The sequence below is a fragment of the Harpegnathos saltator genome, unplaced genomic scaffold (genome assembly GCF_003227715.2).
Source record: "Harpegnathos saltator strain DR-91 unplaced genomic scaffold, Hsal_v8.6 scaffold132, whole genome shotgun sequence".
NCBI classification, from domain to species: domain Eukaryota; kingdom Metazoa; phylum Arthropoda; class Insecta; order Hymenoptera; family Formicidae; genus Harpegnathos; species Harpegnathos saltator.
Genome location: NW_020229909.1, coordinates 949,414 through 970,953, shown reverse-complemented (window position 1 = coordinate 970,953; position 21,540 = coordinate 949,414). Strand labels below are relative to the sequence as shown.

At 48.3% G+C, this 21,540-nt stretch overlaps 1 protein-coding gene across 5 annotated transcripts in view; it reads left to right on the top strand.

The window, feature by feature from the left end:
- Positions 1-21,540, top strand: part of LOC105188875 (fibroblast growth factor receptor 3) — a 92,501-nt gene that overhangs the window by 51,552 nt on the left and 19,409 nt on the right. For all 5 annotated transcript variants that reach the window (XM_025307947.1, XM_025307946.1, XM_025307945.1 and 2 more), the window contains one exon: positions 2,712-2,911. In XM_025307947.1, the coding sequence (XP_025163732.1) occupies positions 2,712-2,911 (200 nt within the window). The remainder of the gene's footprint in view (positions 1-2,711; positions 2,912-21,540) is intronic.

Here is a 21,540-nt window from a genome sequence, read left to right as displayed (position 1 = left end):
GAAATAAATGAAGGTCTTGCGGGAATCCGTGTGACACGGACGGATAACCACCTTGCTATTTCCGCGCGACCATCGGGCAAAAATAAAATTAAACCGACAAGATGAGACGCGTTCAATGTAACCGCGTAGCCGCGAGAGACACGCATCGCCTGCAACGTATCGTAGATTTTCACGGATGAAAAGTGATCGTACGGGCCGGGCGGGACATACTTTTTGGCCGTTTCAATCTGCACGAACCTCTCCTCTCTCTCTCTCTCTCTCTCTCTCTCGCTTTCTCTCTGCCGTACTTTAGCGCTTCAGCGTGTGAGGAACGTTCGACGAAAATGACGTGGATATATACGATGACGAAAGTGGTGGGAGAGGAGGTAAAAAGGAAATGGTTTCGTGAGTATATTATTTCGTTTCCCACGTTCAAAAGGAGATATACAGTAAAGTGGTGCGCTGAACATTTTGCAAGTATGCCCCCATCGACTATCGTGCGACGTATTAACTGGTGAGTAACGCAACAAAAAAGTCATTCGAATTCTGCATATAGCTATCTGCAGCATTTTCCGCTTTAATATTTTCCTCTAAAAATGCGGATAAAGTGGATTCGTCACGCATAAGCTTTCAACGCGAAATGAAATTTATTCCTCCGCAATCGTATCGTTTGTACGTTAATATACTCCGTTGTTTGTTTAAAGCGCACGTTGTGCGCGAATGTTTATTCTTTCTTCTCTCTCTCTCTCTCTCTCTCTCTCTCTCGCTCTCGCTCTCGCTCTCTTTCTTCCTCTCTGTCTCTCTTTCTCTCTTTCATTTTTGGTGAATACTTTGACCGAAAATATTTGCTATTGTGGATGCTTCTGCGACAGCTGAGAATGGAACGAAGCTCAGAATATCGCAACGGGCAGTATTCAGTTCTACGACATGATACGGATCCTTTCTCGACAAAGGATAATTAAAAATTTTTTCTCGTCGTTTTTCATATCTTTCATATTTTTGCAAGACGAGATAATGAACGCGTGTGGAAGCATAAATTCGCCATATGGCGCTGCGAATAATCTCGATTCGCGGTCTTATTTTCACAACGCTGTAAATCAGTCGGCAAAAATTGTCGCTCATTTATTGAAATATCGGCCGGCTGGACACCGCGTGAAAAATAGGAGGCCATCGCGGAGAGAAGCTTGTCTCATATTCACGCGTAGGTGATCTTACACTGTTACAAAGTTCGACCTCGTAAAGGCCGTCATGATTTAATGCCAATTTCTCGGCGCATCTAACGGCAGTTACCTCGAGGATAGTCGATGACCCCCGGCATCGAAAACTCGGCGAGCTTCAACATCCACGATAAGGGACTGGACTCGTAACGTTTCACGGAAAATTACGCGCACGGCAGATACACGCTCATTGCCGCCGTCGTCGGTTCGCCGTTTACCGGAAGTAATGTTGTAGAACACGCACATCGATGTAGGATCGATGCTGTCGATTGTCTCGAATTATCTGCGAAAGACTGAGATTACATCGAGGCTCCGAACGGAAGAATGGATCGCGATAATGCGGATTGCTGCGACATATGCCGATATACAATTTGTTCGCAATGGTATCGGAATGTACAATAACACTTGATAGTATAAATAGACCAGGAGCGCTTTGTCGCAATCAGTTCACCGAATTGGAAGAGCACCGATCGTAATCGTCATTTTTTGCCAGCTAGTATTCCTAACACCGCAACGCCCACGTAATAATAATAATTGTACAAAACTGATTTTCAGTACTTTGCAATTTTCGCCGCGTATATCGGAAAATGCAATGTCCGTTGACGCGGCAATGAATAAACCTTTATGAATAAACGGTACTCGTGGTGAATTAACTCGCGGAGATAATCCGCGAACGCCGAACGTATCATGGAAGAAGTCAGTATTTTATTATTGCGCTCACGGCAAGCAGAGCGGCGTTGTTGCATGTGTATACTTACAGTGTATACAAAACATTATGCTTTTGAAAATAATATATTAAAAAGATTAACGAGCTGCCGTATATATGCGTTTCGCGGCTATAAACGAAGCTTCCCGCGGAATAATACTATTCATTATTATTATCGCCTCGCCAATAGTCGCGCGTCGGCATTTTATTCGCGCGAAATATCATTTATTATTTTCACACTCGCAAGCTCTTTGCCGTATCGAAAAATCAAAGTGCGGTAACAAGCAACGCGCTCGGAGATCGTTTGCAGAGTATACGGAATGACGGGGGGGGGGGGGAACTGCGCGCGATTATCGCGCGCCGGGTGAAAAAGGAAACCGTCCGAACGAGCGAATTCGGCGCCGCTCGTCTCGTTCGAATAAACTGACCGAGCGCGCATCCATTGCGTGACATAAACGTGATGACGAGCGGTGAATTAATCGCGAACAAGCTTCGCGCACTTTTCGCATGATTTTTCTCGGCCGCGAGTCGTGATACTTATTTTCAATGAATTCGAGTCGCAAACCGCATATTTCCACGCGGCGCAGTTCGCCGCTCGATCGCCACGGCGCGCATGATCTTAATATTCATTTCACCGCCAGTCGTCGCTATAACATTGCCGTTTGTCATCGCGTTGAAAAAAAAAGCAACTGACATATGTGACGCACGTCGCGCGACATGCCGTTCGCGTTCGTTCGGTTTCGCGGGTTAAAAATCCGCCGAGAGTTTCAGCGGGAGTAATAATTGATAATTCGCGATTTTCGTTTCAGAATATCCAGCTGCGGTTACGGCGGAAATAGTCGATGTTAACATGAACTCGCTGGACGGCACGACGGGAAAGCCGCTGGACGTCGACCTGCCGCCAACTCTGCCGATGAGCTTCGGCACGGAAAATTCAACATTGGTTTCGGCGCAATTAGGCTCCACCGCCTTGATGCCTTGCGTCGTGCACAACCTGGGAGAAGGCACGGTAAGTAGCTCGCGAAGCAGCAACATGTTTGCGATGTGTTTGTTGACCTGTCGATTGGCGCACGACAATTTTGCATGCAAACGAGCGTTCCTTCTCTCTCTCTCTCTCTCTCTCTCTCTCTCTCTCTCTCTCTCTCTCTCTCTCTCTCTCTCTCTCTCTCTCTCTCTCTCGCGTTGTTGACGACTGGATCGTTCGTTCACTCAATTTTATTTTGCATACATTATACGCATGTCATTACGATATACATACATTGTAATACACGCGTATTACAATAATATATTCGTGAATTATTTTCTATTACGGTCTAGCAATTTTGCCGATATCACACGAGAGAAAGAATACACTCGCGGCGCGCCCGTTAATTGTTTGTGTCAATCAACGGGTGAACGGTTTTTAGATAAGTACAATGTGATTATACGACCGCCGGTATATTCTGTTATCGTATTAATTAATTATCACAATCGTGTTTCCTCCGCAACGTAGTATCGTAGTATCATTGCGGCACTCAGATTACGTCGATTAATTAGTTCCGATGCCGGGATAATCAATATGAACGTATGATAGATAATCATATTTTACTCTAAAATATTAATGATGCAAACGTGTAGCGTTAATCAATATAAACGCACCGAATATTATTTATTAATTAATAATATCGGATTTTGCACGGCGAAGGGAGGCAGCCCCGTCTGGGGTTAAAATTGCGGCGAGTGGCAAACGGCAAGCCTCCAAAAAATGTTCCACTTCTCCACGCGCCGCTGCTCGATGATCGTTTCAGCTCAAATACTTGGCGAATCTAATTGAATTGATTTTTATTCTTTTCCTCTGCGCGGAAACGTCCAACGTGGAGTGTCAACGTAGAGTGACAATCAATAGAATAGTTGGGACGCTATCAGCAACCGACTGTCATTCGGCGGTATCGATGTAAAGTCGTGACAACATAGAATCACAATTGGGTCAATAGTAGTTCAATGGCGAACGCAGTATCGCTGTTAGGACAAACATTATTTCCGACGACTGTCGCGATACGCGAGACTGACGTGTGTGTGTGTGTGTGTGTGTGTGTGTGTGTGTGTGTGTATCGGTAATATCGTCGATCCGATTTTTGCTGGCGAGATAAAACTCGAGACGGGTCAGCTCTAATTTTTCTCTTCGAAACTGCCGATTCGATACAATATAATTGGAGGGAGAATGTGCGCAGCCCCGACCGAAAGCTTGACGCACAACTTTATTTTCGAAAGCTTTCGGGGCGCAGTTTAATGGAAAAATGTGTGAAATTTCTTGTGAAATTCTCGGCGAGATGGATTTTCTCGTCGAATGTCGGATGCGATTCCGAGAGGCGGCGAAAGAAAGAGAGAAACGTGCGTCAGCCTTCACGACGACAATTGTGCAAAGTCCCGTCCGACAGTGGGTATTGTCGCGCGTAGCGTGATATAAATCCGAGATTTTGAAATTTCTTTCGACAACGAGCGCCGATAAGTCGCTTCGGCGCGTCGCCATAGCGCGCTCCTTTCCTCCGTTGATCCCGGGGACAAAGCGGCGCTACGCTTATTTGCACCTTAATTAGGTATGCAGGACGAATGGCAGCAACGACGACGACGACGACGACGACGGTAGCGACGGCGGCCGCTGCGGTGGTGGTACTTACAATTGTACAAAGTAAAAGCATTAGTGTCATCTAATTTCGACGTGACAAGATAAAAGCGGGGATAAACAAGATTTCCGCCGGCCTTCGGAGGGGAATTTTCAACTTCGACGCTTCTTTTCAAGAATTCTAATAATACAACGAGAGCTTCCTTCGGGATCGATGATACCGCCGAACAAATAGCTCTCCGCGTCTGATAAAAAGCACCTGGACAATAGAGAGAGGAAGAGAGAGAGAGAGAGAGAGAGAGAGAGAGAGAGAGAGAGAGAGAGAGAGAAAGAGAGCAGGCGCAAATGCGGAGATGGTTTATAAATAACGCTATATTTTCTACAGAATATATTTTATTTAATTTTCACAGAAAATTCGACACAACCGTCAGGAGCATATTTATATAAATTATGCCGTTTATTAATACATCGTTCGCTCTTTTTTGCTTTCGCACTGTTTTTTTGCCACAGATGTTACTTAATGTAACGTACGTTGTTTTTTTTTTCACTAACAATAGCTTTGAATAATGATCATCAGGATGTACTTACCGTGAGCAGTACAAAGAGAAATACGGTTGTTTCGCATAATGAAAGAAACATAAATAAGGGATGTTGCACAACGGTATGAAATCGATGCTAATAATAATTCAAACGCAAGCAAACGTCATTGGTACATTAATATTAGCAATTATATGTCACGGTAGATCACACCCCGCTGCACAAAGGCCGCTTCGCAAACGATATAAATAATGCAGTATACAATGCTGAACGATAACATTTCTTTTAACCGAACGCCTAAATGTAATTTTTTGCGATGTTATTATTTTTGCGATATTTAAACGCGTCGGCAGATAAATGTCGACATACGGCGATATTTTGTCCAATATCGAAGCTCGTCCCGCTCTCGAAACGTTACTCATGTACAATATTTTATATTACACCATTCGCGCCGTTGCGCGCAACTTCATGCATTGAGTCACTTATTCAGAAAGTTACATAAGTCCAGTTTTGAAACATCATGAATTTCAATGAGATGTGAATGCGAACTGATGCACGCCGATCATGGCGAGATTTTCAAAGCTGAAGTTGGACAGCGAATTCAAAATAAACTCGAACCTCGTTCTGAATACTGGCAACTTATTAAAAATACGCGGACGTGTGTGTGTGTGTGTGTAACTGATGATCGCGAAGGATACGGAGATGTATTTCCGTCCCTTTCAGGAAAAGGAGAAAAAAGAAAGAGAGAAGAAGAAATACGAAGAGACAAGGAGGGGAAATCGCGGTGAGCACGCTCGCGCACTTTTTTATCCGCATAAAATTTCGCGGCGGGAAATAAAATCCCGTCTCGCGGCAATGCGATTCCGCGGCGAGAGGATTAATGCGACGATTACAAGTTTAAAGCGTCGCTTAATTAATCCGATGTTTTCTCAAACTGTATTCGTGGTTTCTTATAGGGCGTAACTTCACAATATAGCGGCGCGAGCGCGAGCGCGAGCGCGAGCGAAACTCTTCCGGTTGTTCGTGGCTAACGTTGTTATCAAGTTTGCTTTTCTTTGTTTACCGCGATAACTCCATCCGCGCTCGCGCGCATATCAACGCGAAGTTTTTCCCCGCGGAAGAGTGGCGACACACGGATTTACGTGTCGCCCGGACGACGACGGTATCTAGAATGGCGAGAAAAAGAGAGAGAGAGAGAGAGAGAGAGAGAAGAGAGAGAGAGAGAGAGAGAAGCGCTCTTTCTTCCCTTTTGCGCGCGGAAAGTGCAACACGAATAATCGGCTGCGGTTAATAAAAGCTGCGTCAAAAGGCGCCGTTACGTCGTCGGACCGACATGTCAGCATAGCCTGTCATAATTTAATGCAACTGACATTTGCCCGTCACAATGTTGCGTTGATTTAACATGCGGCGTAAACACCGAGCAATACAATCAAATAGAGTTTAATGAACCGTTTAATGAACCTATTGCTTGTTCAACTTCATTTACTGCAAACATGCAGGCGGCGGCGCGCACACGCGCGCGAACGCGAGAATGCTTCAAAGTTGGATAACGTGGCGCGCAGAGTATTAATTATTAACTGTGCGTAAAATAACTTTAATAACCGGACAACTTGTGTCGATTCGCCAAAGCGACGGCAAAGACTCGCCAACGCACCACGGCCGATGCATCACGTCCGTTTGTTTTGTTTTACAATTGTCCGCGGCTATTTTCCTCGCTGCTCGCGTAATTGCGGCCGCGTCGTGCCGAAAAGACGTGTATTTATTGCGATTTGTCGCGTTTAATTTAATTAATGATATTAACAACGTTCTAGCGTAAAATTGCTCTTGCAGCCGCGAGCTGGGGATTTTCACGATATTATAAACTTAATAAGAGCCCTCTCAAGTTCTAGAAGGAAGCTGTAAAAAATGCTACCGCCCGGAAGAATGCAATCCACTCCCGCGCGCGACGTTTGATCGTTTCCAGAATTTCAAGAATTTAATTAATTAATGTGTGTGTACACATACGCACATACATGTGTGTGTGTGTGTGTGTATGGTAGCTTCGCCGGTGGTCTTATTAGAAATAGTTCTCTTTGCTTCTTAGGAAAAGATGTAGCCAGGCGCGACTTGCTGCTCCAAATTCCAAACCGTAATATTACGTTAACGCAACCAATAAATTGCAAGCGTCATTCGGTTAATCCAATATCTGCGGCGTTTTATCTGCAATTATTTGTCCATCCGGAAATATACGCGACGGCGTGTGCACGACAATCTTATGTATGAAACATGAAAAATTGCACGTATGAATATTTCTCTTCTTCGTTGTTACTTTAATTCGAAGAGATGACGGGACGAGATCTCCGAGCGCCACATGCCGAGAAAATATCGAAGAAAAATATGTCGAGATGTCTTATACGTAAAGACAAATAATGCAGGAGTGGTGGAGACATTTGTATACTATGAATATTTCCTACGCGGAAGAGAAGGAGGAAAAGCAGAAGGAAAAGCGGAGGAGAAGGTGAAGACGAATTCCACGTATAGGTATACGCGAATTAGTCGCTTTAAATATCGCTGTAATTCCCGTATCGCGTACGAGCGCGAATGTACGAGGGCGTAACAAAGTTTTCTCGCGCACGCTTTTCGATCGGAGATCCGCCAACGAGAAGTTACCCCTTTCAGAACGCGTAATTTGCGATCTGAATTATCCCCTACGTGCGGCGATTTAAATGTGTGCGCGCCGGGAGATACCAGCCGATATCGAACGCGTGGCGTCGATATCGCGCAAGGAGACATTAAAATCGCGTGCAAATTCACTTGGGTATTGTCCCGACCGGAATCGAGACGGGGCCAGCGCGCATCGTTTGTCAGTTTTGCGGTCCTCTGCTATCCGCGCTTGTTTCTCGGACGGTATCCCGGAAGTTATTACGGAATTATTACACGCCCTTGCCACGCGAGCGCTCGAGAATAATTGGCGCGTTATAGGACGGCGAGCAGAGAGAGAGAGAGAGAGAGAGAGAGAGAGAGAGAGAGAGAGGGAGGGAGCAGACGCGCGAGTCAAATGGACGCAGGTGGAAATCGATAGGGACGGCCTCGTCGAACGACTCGCCCGGCGTATATACCGCAGCTCGTTGTCGGATGCCGCTGCACGCGCGTCGTTTCGCGGGACATATAAGATTTCATCGCCGCAAACTGGAGCGAACGGGATGGCAAGAGGCGAGGCGAGACCAGGCCAGGCCGTGGCAAGACGAGGCAAGGCGAAAGGAGACGACGACGACGCGATACACCGGGACACAGAGCGCCACAAAGAGCATCGCCGGCAGTCGGCTGATGCACCATATAATAAGGGTCAGAGCGCGCTTTTTCATTTTATCGATTTTGTGTGTGCGGAGAAAATTAGATTCCCGCGCGGGTAAACTCACGTTTGTTATAGGTTATAGCTCTGTCTGCCTTTCTCTCTCTCTCTCTCACTCTGTCTCTCTCTCTCTCTCTCTCTCTCTCTCTCTCTCGCCCGCTCGCTCGTTCTCTCGCCGTTACGGTCAATGAGAAGATCGTGCGTACGTTTGGAGTTACGACATGAATTGTGACGCGGTGTGCGCGGATGACAATGTGAGGATAACAAATGATTATCGCGTCCAAGATCCTCCTAGTGCGGCCGAAATTCTGTTTATAGCAGCCACGGAACCTTGTCGGCTTTTGTGCTTGAATTGAAATGTGGAAGATTATGACGAGCAATATAGCCGTGCGTCAAACGGGAATTCGCGAAAAACGGGACGAGACGGGATCTTTCGACGAATATCTCGGGCACGATGTTGTTCCCATGAGATTGCTTTAAAGATACGCGAGCGATATTCTCGTACATTGTAGATCAGTTGTATACAAAAGCATGCGCGCGCTTTCGGGCTCTGGCGTTGTTCGGATTTCATCAGGGAGCGACATCGTTGTAAGCTCTGGACCTATAGTGCAGTAAGACGAATATATGGCGATACTATGGCGATGATAACGACACGGGCAGAAGATCGATACTCGCAGCAGCGATTTAAATCTGCGTTAACGTGAAACTCTGGACATCAAGCCCACCATAAGTTGAAGCCAGCACGGTTCACGCGCGCGCGCGCGCGCGCATACGTACACACACACACACACATACACACACACACACACACACATACACACACGCTCTTGTCCTCTTTCGGTAATCCATTTTTTTTCGTTCGAACGAACGGAAGTAACGACGTTACTATTCCGAATGGGAGTTGCTGGTGGGTTGCGGAAATACAATCACAGTCGGCGAACTAGGTCGCACGGTCAACCTTTTTATCCGTAATTTACAGCAATATTTGGAATTCGTTCAAGAAGAGAGGAGAGGCAGAGGGAGAGAGAGAGAGAGAGAGAGAGAGAGAAAAGGAGGGAAAGGGAGAGAGTGAGTGAGTAAGTGAGAAAGTGAGTGAGAAGGAGCGAGATGAATGCTCCGGCATAAATCTAATTATAACGGGATCGGGGGCTAGATTGCGGAGCTCCGCAATCCGGAGTCGTCTCGATATGAAAATACGATGTTCGGATTCTGGTGTATCGGCAATCTTAATGAAGTTCGATTGCGTGCATTCTCCGGCCGCGGATATAAAGAACGTCGGAAGATAACAAATCAAGTGGCGCTCGGTAATTCATGGAATTCCGCGTTTGTGAAATTACAGTCCGGAGGCAACATTAAACGACGAACAGAAGGGCTCGTGTGATCCGCCGCGACCGGTTGAACGATGAAGTTGGAAAAAAAAATTTGTTCCGCTCGGATAATAAATTGTCCAGAGGTAACGCGCGCCCGGATGTTGGAGATTATGCGACGTGATCGTAACGTATATAAAAACACGCGACACTTGGTATTTATATTCATTTTCGGAGGCACAGACATGCAAATACGACTGGCTTAAATATGTATGGATTTACGTATCCTTTTTGTTTTCAAATCGACTCGTTCTCGTATATGCATAAAAATGTATTTCTTCCATAAACAATGCCTTCTCTTATATTAATGCGGTATTACGTTTTCATAAATTTTTATGTAAATCTGGTCTTGTTCCATTTCTCGCGTGTTTATTCATCACGCGGCGCTGAAAAATCAACGCTGGAAATTCAACCGGAGACGGAGGATGAGATCCTTTTCTTATGTTATTTCGTACGCCACAGTACAGATCGCAAAGTTAAGAATGCCACCCCGTATACAAGGGGTGACCTACTTAACGTTGCCGCTTTGAAAAACGTTGAATATCTTATAGGATGGTACTACTTATTTGATTTTACGCGCTTGCGAAGACTCGCTGGGGCAACTCAAATACATTTGCTCTATTCTTTCTCCGCGGTGACGCTGGATTGTTAGGCACAATTTTTCGCACAAAACAGCCCCGACGTGAGCCATATACGTCATCAGCTCGTTAGAAAATTCGAAAAATCAAGACCGCACGGTGCTTCTTCTCTCAATTCTCCGTTTTAACCGTAGAATCCACCGGGGAATCAATTATCGCACGGCCAGCGGAGGTGGAATGTCCGACATATTTTTTGCCGCTGTGCAAGCTATCGCGCGTGCTATTTGTGCAGAAGGCCGAAATAGAAAGGTGAAAATATCGAAGGAGTAACGCCGAACCGCGAATGATAAGAAAAAGTATGAAATAATTACTCACTCGTAGCGCGCGACCGCCGTCGTATTCAAAGCACCGCTTGCGGAGCATCCTCATCACATCAAACGCGATCTCTTTTTTCACCGCCGTCGCGCCATCGAAAGCGGCCGACTTATGGCTGAATGAGGAAAAACGAGAAAGAAAAGAAAGCAAAAGGCATCCCGCGCAACAACTCGTCTATTTCTCTCTTTTTCGTTCTTTCTGCTTCTCTTCTCTGCCTTCTCCTCCCTCCTCCTATATATACATATATATATATATCTTTCTCTATCTCTCTCTCTCTCTCCCTCTTCCTTTCTCGCGCATTCCTCGTTCATTAATACCCCGCGGTGGAGCGCGCGCGCGCGCGCGTACACGGTGCCATTAAAATATTCAAATCAAAGCGAGCACCTCGGCTTTCGTTGCGCGCAACGAACCCCGGGGCCGAGACTTACCTCTCGCGGAAAGTCGATTTTCATTTCGCGCTGCGCTACGAGTCAGCGCGGTGCCTCGCAACTTTCCGCGAGAGTAATCCGCGGAAGTGTGAGACCTCGTCGCCGCAACGGCCGAGTGCGCGCGGTTTGCAACTCGTTACCCGCGCTGGAGGCATTTTCACTAGGCGACTAGAGGGCATGATTGACGGCCACGGAAGAGCGGCGCGGACAGGGTCGGACAGGGGCGTGCTGGCGGTGGGGCGTGCTGGCGAAGGGCAGCAAAGGGCGATGCGGAGCATCGCCCGGCGCGGCAGCCGCATTGTGCGCGGCTGAAAACTCTCTTTGGGAATCGCTAACGACCTGTATCCCGGTAATTGGGCGGCCTGCAGCGCCGGGATCGGCTGCGCATGAAAGCGACGCCGGGCGTCGCGCTCGGCGTCGGATGTACTGTCGTGCGCTCCGCGCGCGCGCTCGTAGCCGGATATCGCTCAATAAGCGCGCGCGGGGTTCTGGATAAACGTACATATGCTCGCATTCGGCGCGAGAAGGTGTGTGGGCGCACTCACAAGACGGCGCGCCTCGAAAAATCGCGACCGACCGAGCGAGCGATGAAGGAACTAGCTGGAACGGCGCGCGCGACTTCCGGAGAATTTTAAGTCTACGTGCCGGAGCCGCGAAATCGCGGCTGCGCTGCAGCAGGTGTAAGGACGCTCCGCTACGGAGGGATGAAATCACGCGCGTTCCGCATTATCGTTGTCACATTATTTTGCTTTTTTTTCTTCTTCTTTTTGGGGAGGGGGGAAGATTGGATAAAAGCGCGTGAACTCGCAACGGCGAACTTCGCGTCGCCGTTGACGCTTCGATTCTTCTTCGTGCGATTTCATCGCCGCATGATTAATGTCATGACGGCGTCGGGATGCCGTCTAATGCGTGTTTGCACGTCGCTTACGTTCGTGAGATTGTGAGTTTGTTGATAACGGGAAAGCGCGACGGACAAGGTGTAAAGAAATTTCATTTCTTCATATTTTCGAGACGATATCGCACACGTATGCGGCAAATTTTGTGGAATCAGTCGGCGTCAGCTGTAACATGCGAGCGACGGCGCGAGTGCGTTAATTAATTACCACGCTGCTTCGATCACGTCGACACGAGTTATGAACATCGAGTGCCAAGAGAAAGTTACACCTCTGCGTAAGTGTTTTGTTAATTTGCAACGCTATCGCGCGGTTCGATGCGATCTTACGAACATCGACGGCGTTACCGTGACGGGAGAGGCGTCGCAAGTTTTGTGTCCGTTTTGATAATTTTCGGAGGACGGGAGAGAGAGAGAGAGAGAGAGAGAGAGAGAGAGAGAGAGAGAGAGAGAGAGAGAGAGAGAGAGAGAGAGAGAGAGAGAGAGAGAGAGAGAGAGAGAGAGAGAGAGAGAGAGAGCTCGCGTTTACGCGATCGCAAGCGGTATTTACATTTCTGTCGCATCGTTCGCATTGAAATACATCACCAGTCTCCGGGGACATAAATCGATGTCGCAAGTGACAGCGAGGTAATTCCTTTTATGGAGAAGGGCGATTCGAAAAAATGGAAAAAAGAGAAAAGAGCGGAAGAGAAAGAGACAGAGGGAGGGAGAGAGAGAGAGAGAGAGAGAGAGAGGGAGAGAGAGAGAGAGGAAAGGAAATAGAAGAGCGATGGATGAGCATCGTCGATTGTAAAGATGGACAACAGGAACTCGTGCTACGAACGGGAATCACGCGTCGGCCGTTTCACTGCACATAAATTGTACATGCACGATCGATGCACAGTCGATACTTTCTGAGGAGCAAGATTTAGCCGTTCAATCCTCCACGCCGCCGCCCTCCCGTTCCGCGTCCTTCCCGCTTCCTCCGCGCCTCGTGTACGTACGAGGCGTACGATGGCAACGAAAAATCGCAACGGAAAGTGTACGACAGGCTTCGGATGTTGGATATATTCGACGCGAATTTTACTATCGCGCGCGAACATGTGTCGGCGTATCGCGGGAACTGACAAATACCGCGCGAGTGCAGTGGATTGCGAGGTCTACGAAATTCTGACGGTGGCGGCGGTGGAATAAGAGACCCGAAATAGCGGTAAATCGTAGCGCTAGAAATCAATTTGCGCATTCTGCGCCGCCAGCGTCCATTATCGGTTGGTTTATTCACCGGACGAAAATACCCCGTCGCACACAAGTCGCGCAACCGCGCGAATGCTTAAAACGTCGTGCATTTTGGTAGAGCGAAATATTATGTAACCTGTATTTTTCACACATACTCTCCGCGACCATAACCTTATAATGTATATACGTGGTATTACTCTTCTCCCCCTTCCTCCTTCACTCCGACATCCTCCGACGAATTTCAATCAAAAGCGAAGGCGCGGTATCCTTTCGTGCTTCATCGCAGAAGAACGGACAGATTAACGGTGAGCGCGATCGTTCGTTATAACGGTGCGTCGTTTACACAACAAGCCGATATTATCGCGAGCAAACGTGACCTCGTTATTTATGTGCGAGATACACGCGCGGCGCATTTTGTACATAAATAATGAATTCAAATTTACCAGACCGAGCTCTCTCTCTCTCTCTCTCTCTCTCTGTCTCTCTGTCTCTGTCCCTGTCTCTCTAGCACTAGCACGTGCACGAAATAACAGGCGCGTCCATCACGCCGTCGCGTTTCTCAAAATGCTCCGGGACGATGAAGGCGCGGTTCCAACGGGATGTACGGGGACGGGAAAGTGGCGGAAAAAGGGGAACACGAGTAAAGTACGACTGAGGCAATTAAATGTCAGCGGACTGACTTGGTCGATGCCGCCGCGATTTTTCGTAAAATCGCGTCGCGACTATTCTTACGATTCACGAGCCACGGAAGCTGCACGAGCTTCCTCCGTCCTCTGCGCGCACATTCGCATCAGCGTATCGCGTCGCGTGCAAGCAGATAAAGTTGCACTCGCGTGTACTCGCGTCGCTTTGCATACATCGCGGGCATTAGTCGAAAATTCGCGGACCCAGCCGAGCGCGCTCCGCGCTCTCTCTCGGGCGCGCGACAAGAGGCGGGCGGAAAAATATGGATATATACATACATACGCATGAGCAGCCGTAGGGCGCAAAACGGCCGCGCAGAAAAGAATGGCCCTCGCGTCCCATCGTGTGGATACAAACAGGCGTAATAAATAAATGACTCGCTCGGCTCGGGCGAATCTCTCTTTCGCGCTCGATAAATGCAGTCGTACGAACTGCGGTCTGAGTTATTCCGCGAAAATTGCATGAAAAAAAGAGGGCTGCGCGCGAAGGGCGCCCATAGCGATGGCGGCAATGGAGAAGGTGGCGGAGGTGGAGGCGGCGGCGGCGGCGGCGGCGGCGGCGGCGGCGGCAGCAGCGATGCATGCATTCAAGGGGCGCTTTTATTGGCTTCACCGAGCTCTGTAGGATCGATCCAAATTAGTGGAGCGCCGCGTATTCGGAACTCCCCGGACAATGAGTACGCGGTTAATCCGTTTTTTTTTTTTTTCTTATCTGCCGACTTTTCGCGAAGCTGCGCAGCGATCGTGCTAATTTCGTAGCCCATAGGCACTTATCGATCCGGGAAATCGATAAACGGCGGCGCGCGACGAAAAGGATGCAAATGCGGACCGCAGAATTTGTACAACACGGCGGAATTAAGTATTCCGGAGCGATGGTATGGGGGAGGCAGGCAAGCAGGCAGGCAGGCGGGTGGCTAGTTTAGATAGGTATACGTTTACGTGTGTGCCGTGCGAATTGCGCACACGCGTACGTGTGTGTATATGTTGAGCGTGTATATGTACGCAGCCCGCAGGCGTTTGCACACGTGCGCGCACTCATACATCGTGCGGCACTCGATGCGTTTCGAAGCGATAACACGCATCCGAAAGAGAACATGTCGTGTAATGAAATTGATTGGCTGAAATATTCTCTCGAAGTATTTAGTATCGTTTTTATGTAATATACATAATATGCAGGATAGTTGAACGTTACGTCGAGTCAGCGACCCGTCGAGTCGCTCCACGAGTGCCAAGTATTAATTGACGACATTTCGGCGTCCATTTCTGCACCTTCACCAACAGATAATTAAATATTCAATCGCGGCTCGTAATGTAAAGAAACGATTCTTTACGCGCGAAGCCAGAGACTTTCTCATTCTGGAACAATCACTCTTAATCTAAATCTAAATCAATGATCCCCGAGTCCAAGACTGCGGCTCTAAATGCAACTTCGAATCGTAGATTTATATTCTTTCGGTTCAAGAACGAAGAATGAAGCGGCTCGATGTTTAATTATCCTATATTATCCCGCTAAATTAATCGACCGGTATAGAGAAGCGCGCGCCCCACCATCGGAAGCGGGATCGTCTCAGCTTTCGAATGCATTTTTCCGCATGTCGCTAGGACTTTTCTACGTAGAGTTATCGGCGAGCGGCGAATCGTTTGATGGGACCGAGGCCCGACTACAATGTTGCGCGCCGCTCCTTTGTTGCGCGCGCGCCGCCTCGGTGCGCGGAGGTGCGAAGTCGAGTCAAGTAGCTGCCGCTCGCCGACACACGGAGGACGCCACCGCGGCGGCCCCCACCACGCTCGCTGCACTCCATGCACCGGGTGACGTCAATGTCTCAACGCGCCGACCGGGTTTGTGCAATTTTCAACGTTGATTGCGATGTTGAAAATCGCTGGAAACTCTGGCGAACTGTACCTGTATTGATCTGAGGCCTCAAGCGAGCTATCTCGAAGCGCTGGATAAATTGTTCTTAATAACAATAGCGAATAAAAATGAAGGAACGCACGGCGCGCTCGGAAGCTTCAAACGGTCTTAACTCGGCGAAAAATAGACGTACGAACGTGAAACAAACGTCTTTCTTCTCGGCGTCGCGCGCCGCACACGTCTGCTTTGACCACGTGTGCTCTTGTCATGACGCGTATTTATATGTAAAGTTGTGAAACGCGATATACATGAGAGATCGTTGTGCGGACAAGTGCCAAGTATGATTCCAATCGGAAGGCAGAGAGAGAGAGAGAGAGAGAGAGAGAGAGAGAGAGCGTCGGAAGTTTCCGTCGCGCGAAGCAAACGAAGTTTCACACGAATTTTGTTGAGAGATTCGCATGGACATTTCCGTGCAATCGGTGCTCTGTTTCCCGTGCGATATGCGCGTATTTTTCCAGACACGCGCTGGAAAATATACGCTTTCTCAGCGACGAGCAGCGTCGAGCGTCACATCGAGAAATTCACTGTCGGATTAATGTACAGTTGCGAGTGTTCAACCATGGGCTGATTACCGATATTGGGCCCGAGTTATCATCCGGCTGTAATCGAATGCTGAGCTAATACTGGCTGCCAGTATCGGGCGGATATCGAAAATCGAGTATCTAATAATAGTTCGGCAGAGAGTTGATTGTGAAATCCTATGTGATATCCGACATAAAGATTCTCGAAGTAACGCATCATCGTTTATGTTTGAAATATTGCAGATTCTCGAAAATATTATATATATATATATATATATATATATATATATACGATATATAAGCATATTAATTTATACTCATATTGTGCATAGCTACGCGCATCAATATGAAATAGAAAAAGAGGCAGAGGGAGAAAGGGAGAAAGGGGGAGAGAGTGAGAGCGAGAGAGAGAGAAAGAGAGAGAGAGAGAGAGAGAGAAATATAGAATAAAATGCCGCAAGGCCGTTGAGATGTTTTTCTCTCTTTGCACCTGGCCGTGAGGGATGTTATTTGCATTCTCGAATTTTAAGTAAAACGCATTGTATGCCAGAAGCAAGCGCTAGTTGGTCAGAAAGTGGAATGCACCGGCGTGAGGCACACATATCATGCAGCAGCGTGAATTAAGAGTGATCCGCAACACAATAAGAGCATCTTTTTGAGATGTGCGCACACACGTACGCTATTTTCATCTGGTCAATGGGTCGCGCACTTTTGTCGAGAGAAAGAGGGAAAGAGGCTCCACGGCTCGACGAAATGCATGTTTCACCGCGGGCCGAATGAGCCGCGCGCTCGACTACAAAATGAAAGAAGGGAAGAGACACATCGCAGCAGAGGAGGACGAGCGGTGGCTGATGCGAATTAATCTTAGATAAGGAAATGTATCGGAAGTGAGTGCGCAAAGTGAGGAGGAAAATTCACAAAGCGAGAGCGCAATTATCGTCCATTTATACCGGCGATAAAATTGGTCCTTTAACGCCTAATGAAGTGTCGCGTAACGCTGTTAAGTGCGAACGAACCTTACATCCGCCATCGACCATTACTCCGAAGTACGGCTGCCTTTCCATGGAAGTACATTCCACATACATTACGCTTCTTTAATTCCACCCTCTCCCCGCCTCCCCCTCTTCATCCACCCGCTGCCGCCGCTCGAAACTGCCACGGGGAGAAATTACTTCAGGGGCGGCGGGGGTGGATTGGAGATACGGAAGGGCGTTATTATACCTAAGCACGTTGGTTACAAGTAGCGGAGTCTTGTATTTATCGCGGTAGTTTGAGAATGAAGGGAGAAGAACGGAGAACGAGCGCGCACCCCCCCGGAGGGAGATTGATGCCAGGACGGATAATGTGGCTCTTAATTAATGATTTTATTGTCTTACACGCGGCTTTTTGAGGGCGAGGAAAAATCGCTCGCATAATTAATTGATGGTATCTGATTTGTGATCCTTTCGCTCGGCTGTTGCGGCTTGATGTGTTTTTAACGCGATATAATTAATTACACTTAATAGAGTATTAAATGGCGCTAATATCATTGCGTAGCGAATTATGATATCGAAAATGTTATTAATTAATTTCGACGAGCTACGTGTGAAACAATATCTCTTGCTTTACTTAAAAAAATTTCTCCTGCAATGCAATATAATTATCTCAGATATATGCACGTGTATCCTACATACGCGCGATGAAAAAATCATATGAAAAAATATTTTAAATAACGTACATTCTTTCCGCGCGAGGATTCTCATCTTTCTGACATTTTAGTAATTAATATCATCAATGTTATACACGAGTTCCAATTGAGAAGAGGAGACGCCTCGTTAACAGTCAGTCTTGTCAACAGAAATAATCTGAAATATTCGTTCCAACGTCACATAATTTTAAATGACAAAAAAGAACTCGAAATTGAAATATAACGAATGCTACAGCACAAAGCACTATAATACGCAGCTGCAGCACAATTTATCCTCTCTCTCTCTCTCTCTCTCTCTCTCTCTCTCTCTCTCTCTCTCTCTTTCTCTCGGTTAATTAGCGCTGCATTCGAGAAGCCCGGAGAAATCTTCTCGAGGGTGTACGGGATGCACGTGCGATTGCAACCCAATCGAAACGAAGAGCGGATTAAGAAGAAGCGAGTCACCATTACCGTTAACAGCGCGTGCTAAATACGTCCCGTTGCCGCGTTCTCGCCCGACACGGCAACGGAGAAATGCGTATATATTTATCACGATACTTTGGAGACAAAGGAGGGGGAAAATAGCGCACTCATGTATGTACACACCGGCGCGGACTTTGTTAGCCGACGCGGTCGTGCCGGCTGCGCGGGCGGTAGATTGATTTCAATTGGTCGATTGTACTACGCATTCTCGGATTTCTCTTCATGGTCGACAAGTTAATTTATTTTATTCTCCGCGTAGCTCTCTTCCCCCTCCCCCTCTCCCTCCCTCCCTCTCTCTCTCTCTCTCTCTCTCTCTCTCACTTCCCGGCGTGTAGCATTTATCGTCCGCGGTGTCATTTGCCTCGTTCACGCGAAAAGCTAGTGAACGCGCTGGTGTCGGAGGAAGAATTATGCGTGACGAGATTAACGGGCGCATCGCGCGAATTTCACCTTGGCGCATTTTCGCGACGCGCGACTCATCCTTCCGTTGCCGGATATCCGTCGGAGACGCGTTCATTAATCAAGCCCGGCGATACAATCGATTAGAATATGGGCGTGGTTGTTTCAACCCCTTCGTGTCGCCGGCTGCAGCGCGCGGCGTTCGCGCGGTGTCTTTTCCTAAATTTATCTCCCTCGCGAATTCCTTCGGTAATAAATATCTTCCGTCCTATAACGGGGAAATATGTACCGCGACGGATGACATGATATTTGTTTTACCGCGCTCACCCGGAGGGCCCGGACACGCCGGGGGAGGCGGGACGGCGCGGGCAGGGCGCGGCGGGATGGCGGCGGAGGGAAAGAGAGATTGTATCTGGAAGCTGTAAAGTGCAGCGGGTATTTATCACTTCGCTAAAGCAGCTTAATGATCCGTAGGAGCTCCGAGTAGCGAACGGAATCCTCCTGCGAGCACGGCGTACTATCCTGCTGTCTGAGGGACATTAACATGCCAAGCGTGCTACTTGTAGACAAAATATTTACGAAACCGGCCGGGCAGCGCTTTTAATCGAGAACTTTATAATAATGACCGCGGAGCCGGCCCTGATTATCCGCGGGAAGCACGCGACGACATTTCTGGGCTGAATAATGACCAAGCGCGCCAAGTGCGACGTTTCCGCTCGATTTTGCAGCGCGCGACGACGATTTTCGCGTGCGCGCGCGCATTCTCTTCGCGCGAAATCTGTAGCGCGACTCGCACAATGCGATTCTCTCTTTCAGGTAAAGCGCGGAGCGTCAATTATATTATTATCCGTATCCTAATTGCATCTGAATTCAACCGTTAACCGAATTTCCATAATGAAGGAACGCGGGGATGCTGCTCAATCTTTGACCGTGCTTTCTTTCTCTCTCTCTCCTCTCTCTCTCTCTCTCTCTCTTTATTTCTTTGATGTAAGCTCCTCTCTCTCTCTCTCTCTCTCTCTCTCTCTCTCGCGCGCGCGCGCGCGTCTCTTCAGATTGAATGGTATTTTCGTTTTCACGTCGTTTTTGATTTTTCTTCTTCTTTTCTCTTAAATCGAACCAGATACTCGACTCGCCTCGTCACGACTCAATATTCTCGTCACGGCGTTCTGCTCTCATTTGCGCGTGACAAAATGCCTGTTTTGATGAAATAATCCTACAGCGTCTCTCAAAAGGCGAGAAAGATTGAAAGCGCGTCCTGGATGCGATAAGCCCCGAAGACACCGTCGATAGATCTTCTTTTCGAAGGCGAACAAAATTGCAGCCGTGGTGGCTGTGTAATACCTGCCTCTCGCGAGCGCTTCTTCGCCGCGCGAGGTGTGCGCTGCCACTTAGCGTCGTGATCGCGTTCGATACGCTTTTCACGGAACGTATATCACATTTGACGCTTTAAGCGCGTCTCGATCACTTGCTACATCATCGACTCGTCCCGGATTTGTCATAAGCCGCTTTAAATTTCTGCGACGACGCGTTTGCTCTCCGTCAGCGAGCCTCGCGAAAACACCTCGTCCCGGCTCATAATTAGTCGAAAATCGAATTTGCCGCTTAATGAATCTCCCATTACGCGCAGCGCCGTTATTAGTGCTCTCGCTTTTCGAGCTCGGTGCAATGTCGATTTCGGCCGGTTCAATTCGTCCGTCTGTCCCAGGGGGCCGTCGCCGCCACCAACACTGCCACCACCACCACCACCACCACCACCACCATCACCGCTGCCGCCGCCGCCGTCGCCGCCACCGCCGCCACCGCTACCGCTGCCGCAGTTTCGACAATCGGATCCGGAAAGCATGCGAGAAGAATCTGCCGATGGCCATTCCCTCGTTTTCCCTCTCTCTCTCTCTCTTTCTCCTGTCTCCCCTTTCTCTCTTTCTCTCTCTCTCTCTCTCTTCTATCCCTCCCTCCCCTCTCTTTCTCTCTTTTTCTTTCTTTCTCTTTCTATTCCGCTTTCGTTTCGGTCTGCATCCCAAGCTTCATCCCTCTGTTTTCCCCAGCTCTCTCTCTCTCTCTCTCTCTCTCTCTCTCTCTCTCTCTCTCTCTCTCTCTCTCTCTCTCTGCCGCCGACTCTCCGCGAACGCGCGAGCGGCGCGATCATTCCTCTCTTCCTCTCGCCCCTGTAAAGCTGCTTCTTCCGGAAGGCTTTTAAACGGCCTTCACAGGCTCCTCTGCCGGCTCTCTCCATAAAAGACTCCGCGAAGAAAATATCCGCAGACAGCGAGCAAACATTCGAAGCCTCATCTCGGAAATTGCGCGAACCCGCATTCGGGGGGGTTGCGATGCCAGTTCCAGCGTCGCGGCTAGCCGCGACGCTGGGATGAAGAGAAATTGGGCGGGTGGATAGTAGTTTCGGAAATAAGGCAGATAGGGGAAAGTTACACTGGGGAGCCTCGTTTCAGGGCGTACCCGATCTTATCGTCGCGAAAAAAATGTCTCCTCGCTTCTTCCGGCTCCTGCGAGTCCATTCCGCCTGTCTGCAGGCTGCGTTGCGACAGTCGACTATCGTTCGACGCGCATTTCTATATTCTCCGTTTCAGGTGGCGACTCGCGAAAGTCAAATTAATAGAGCGAGAGAGAGAGAGAGAGAGAGAGAGAGAGAGA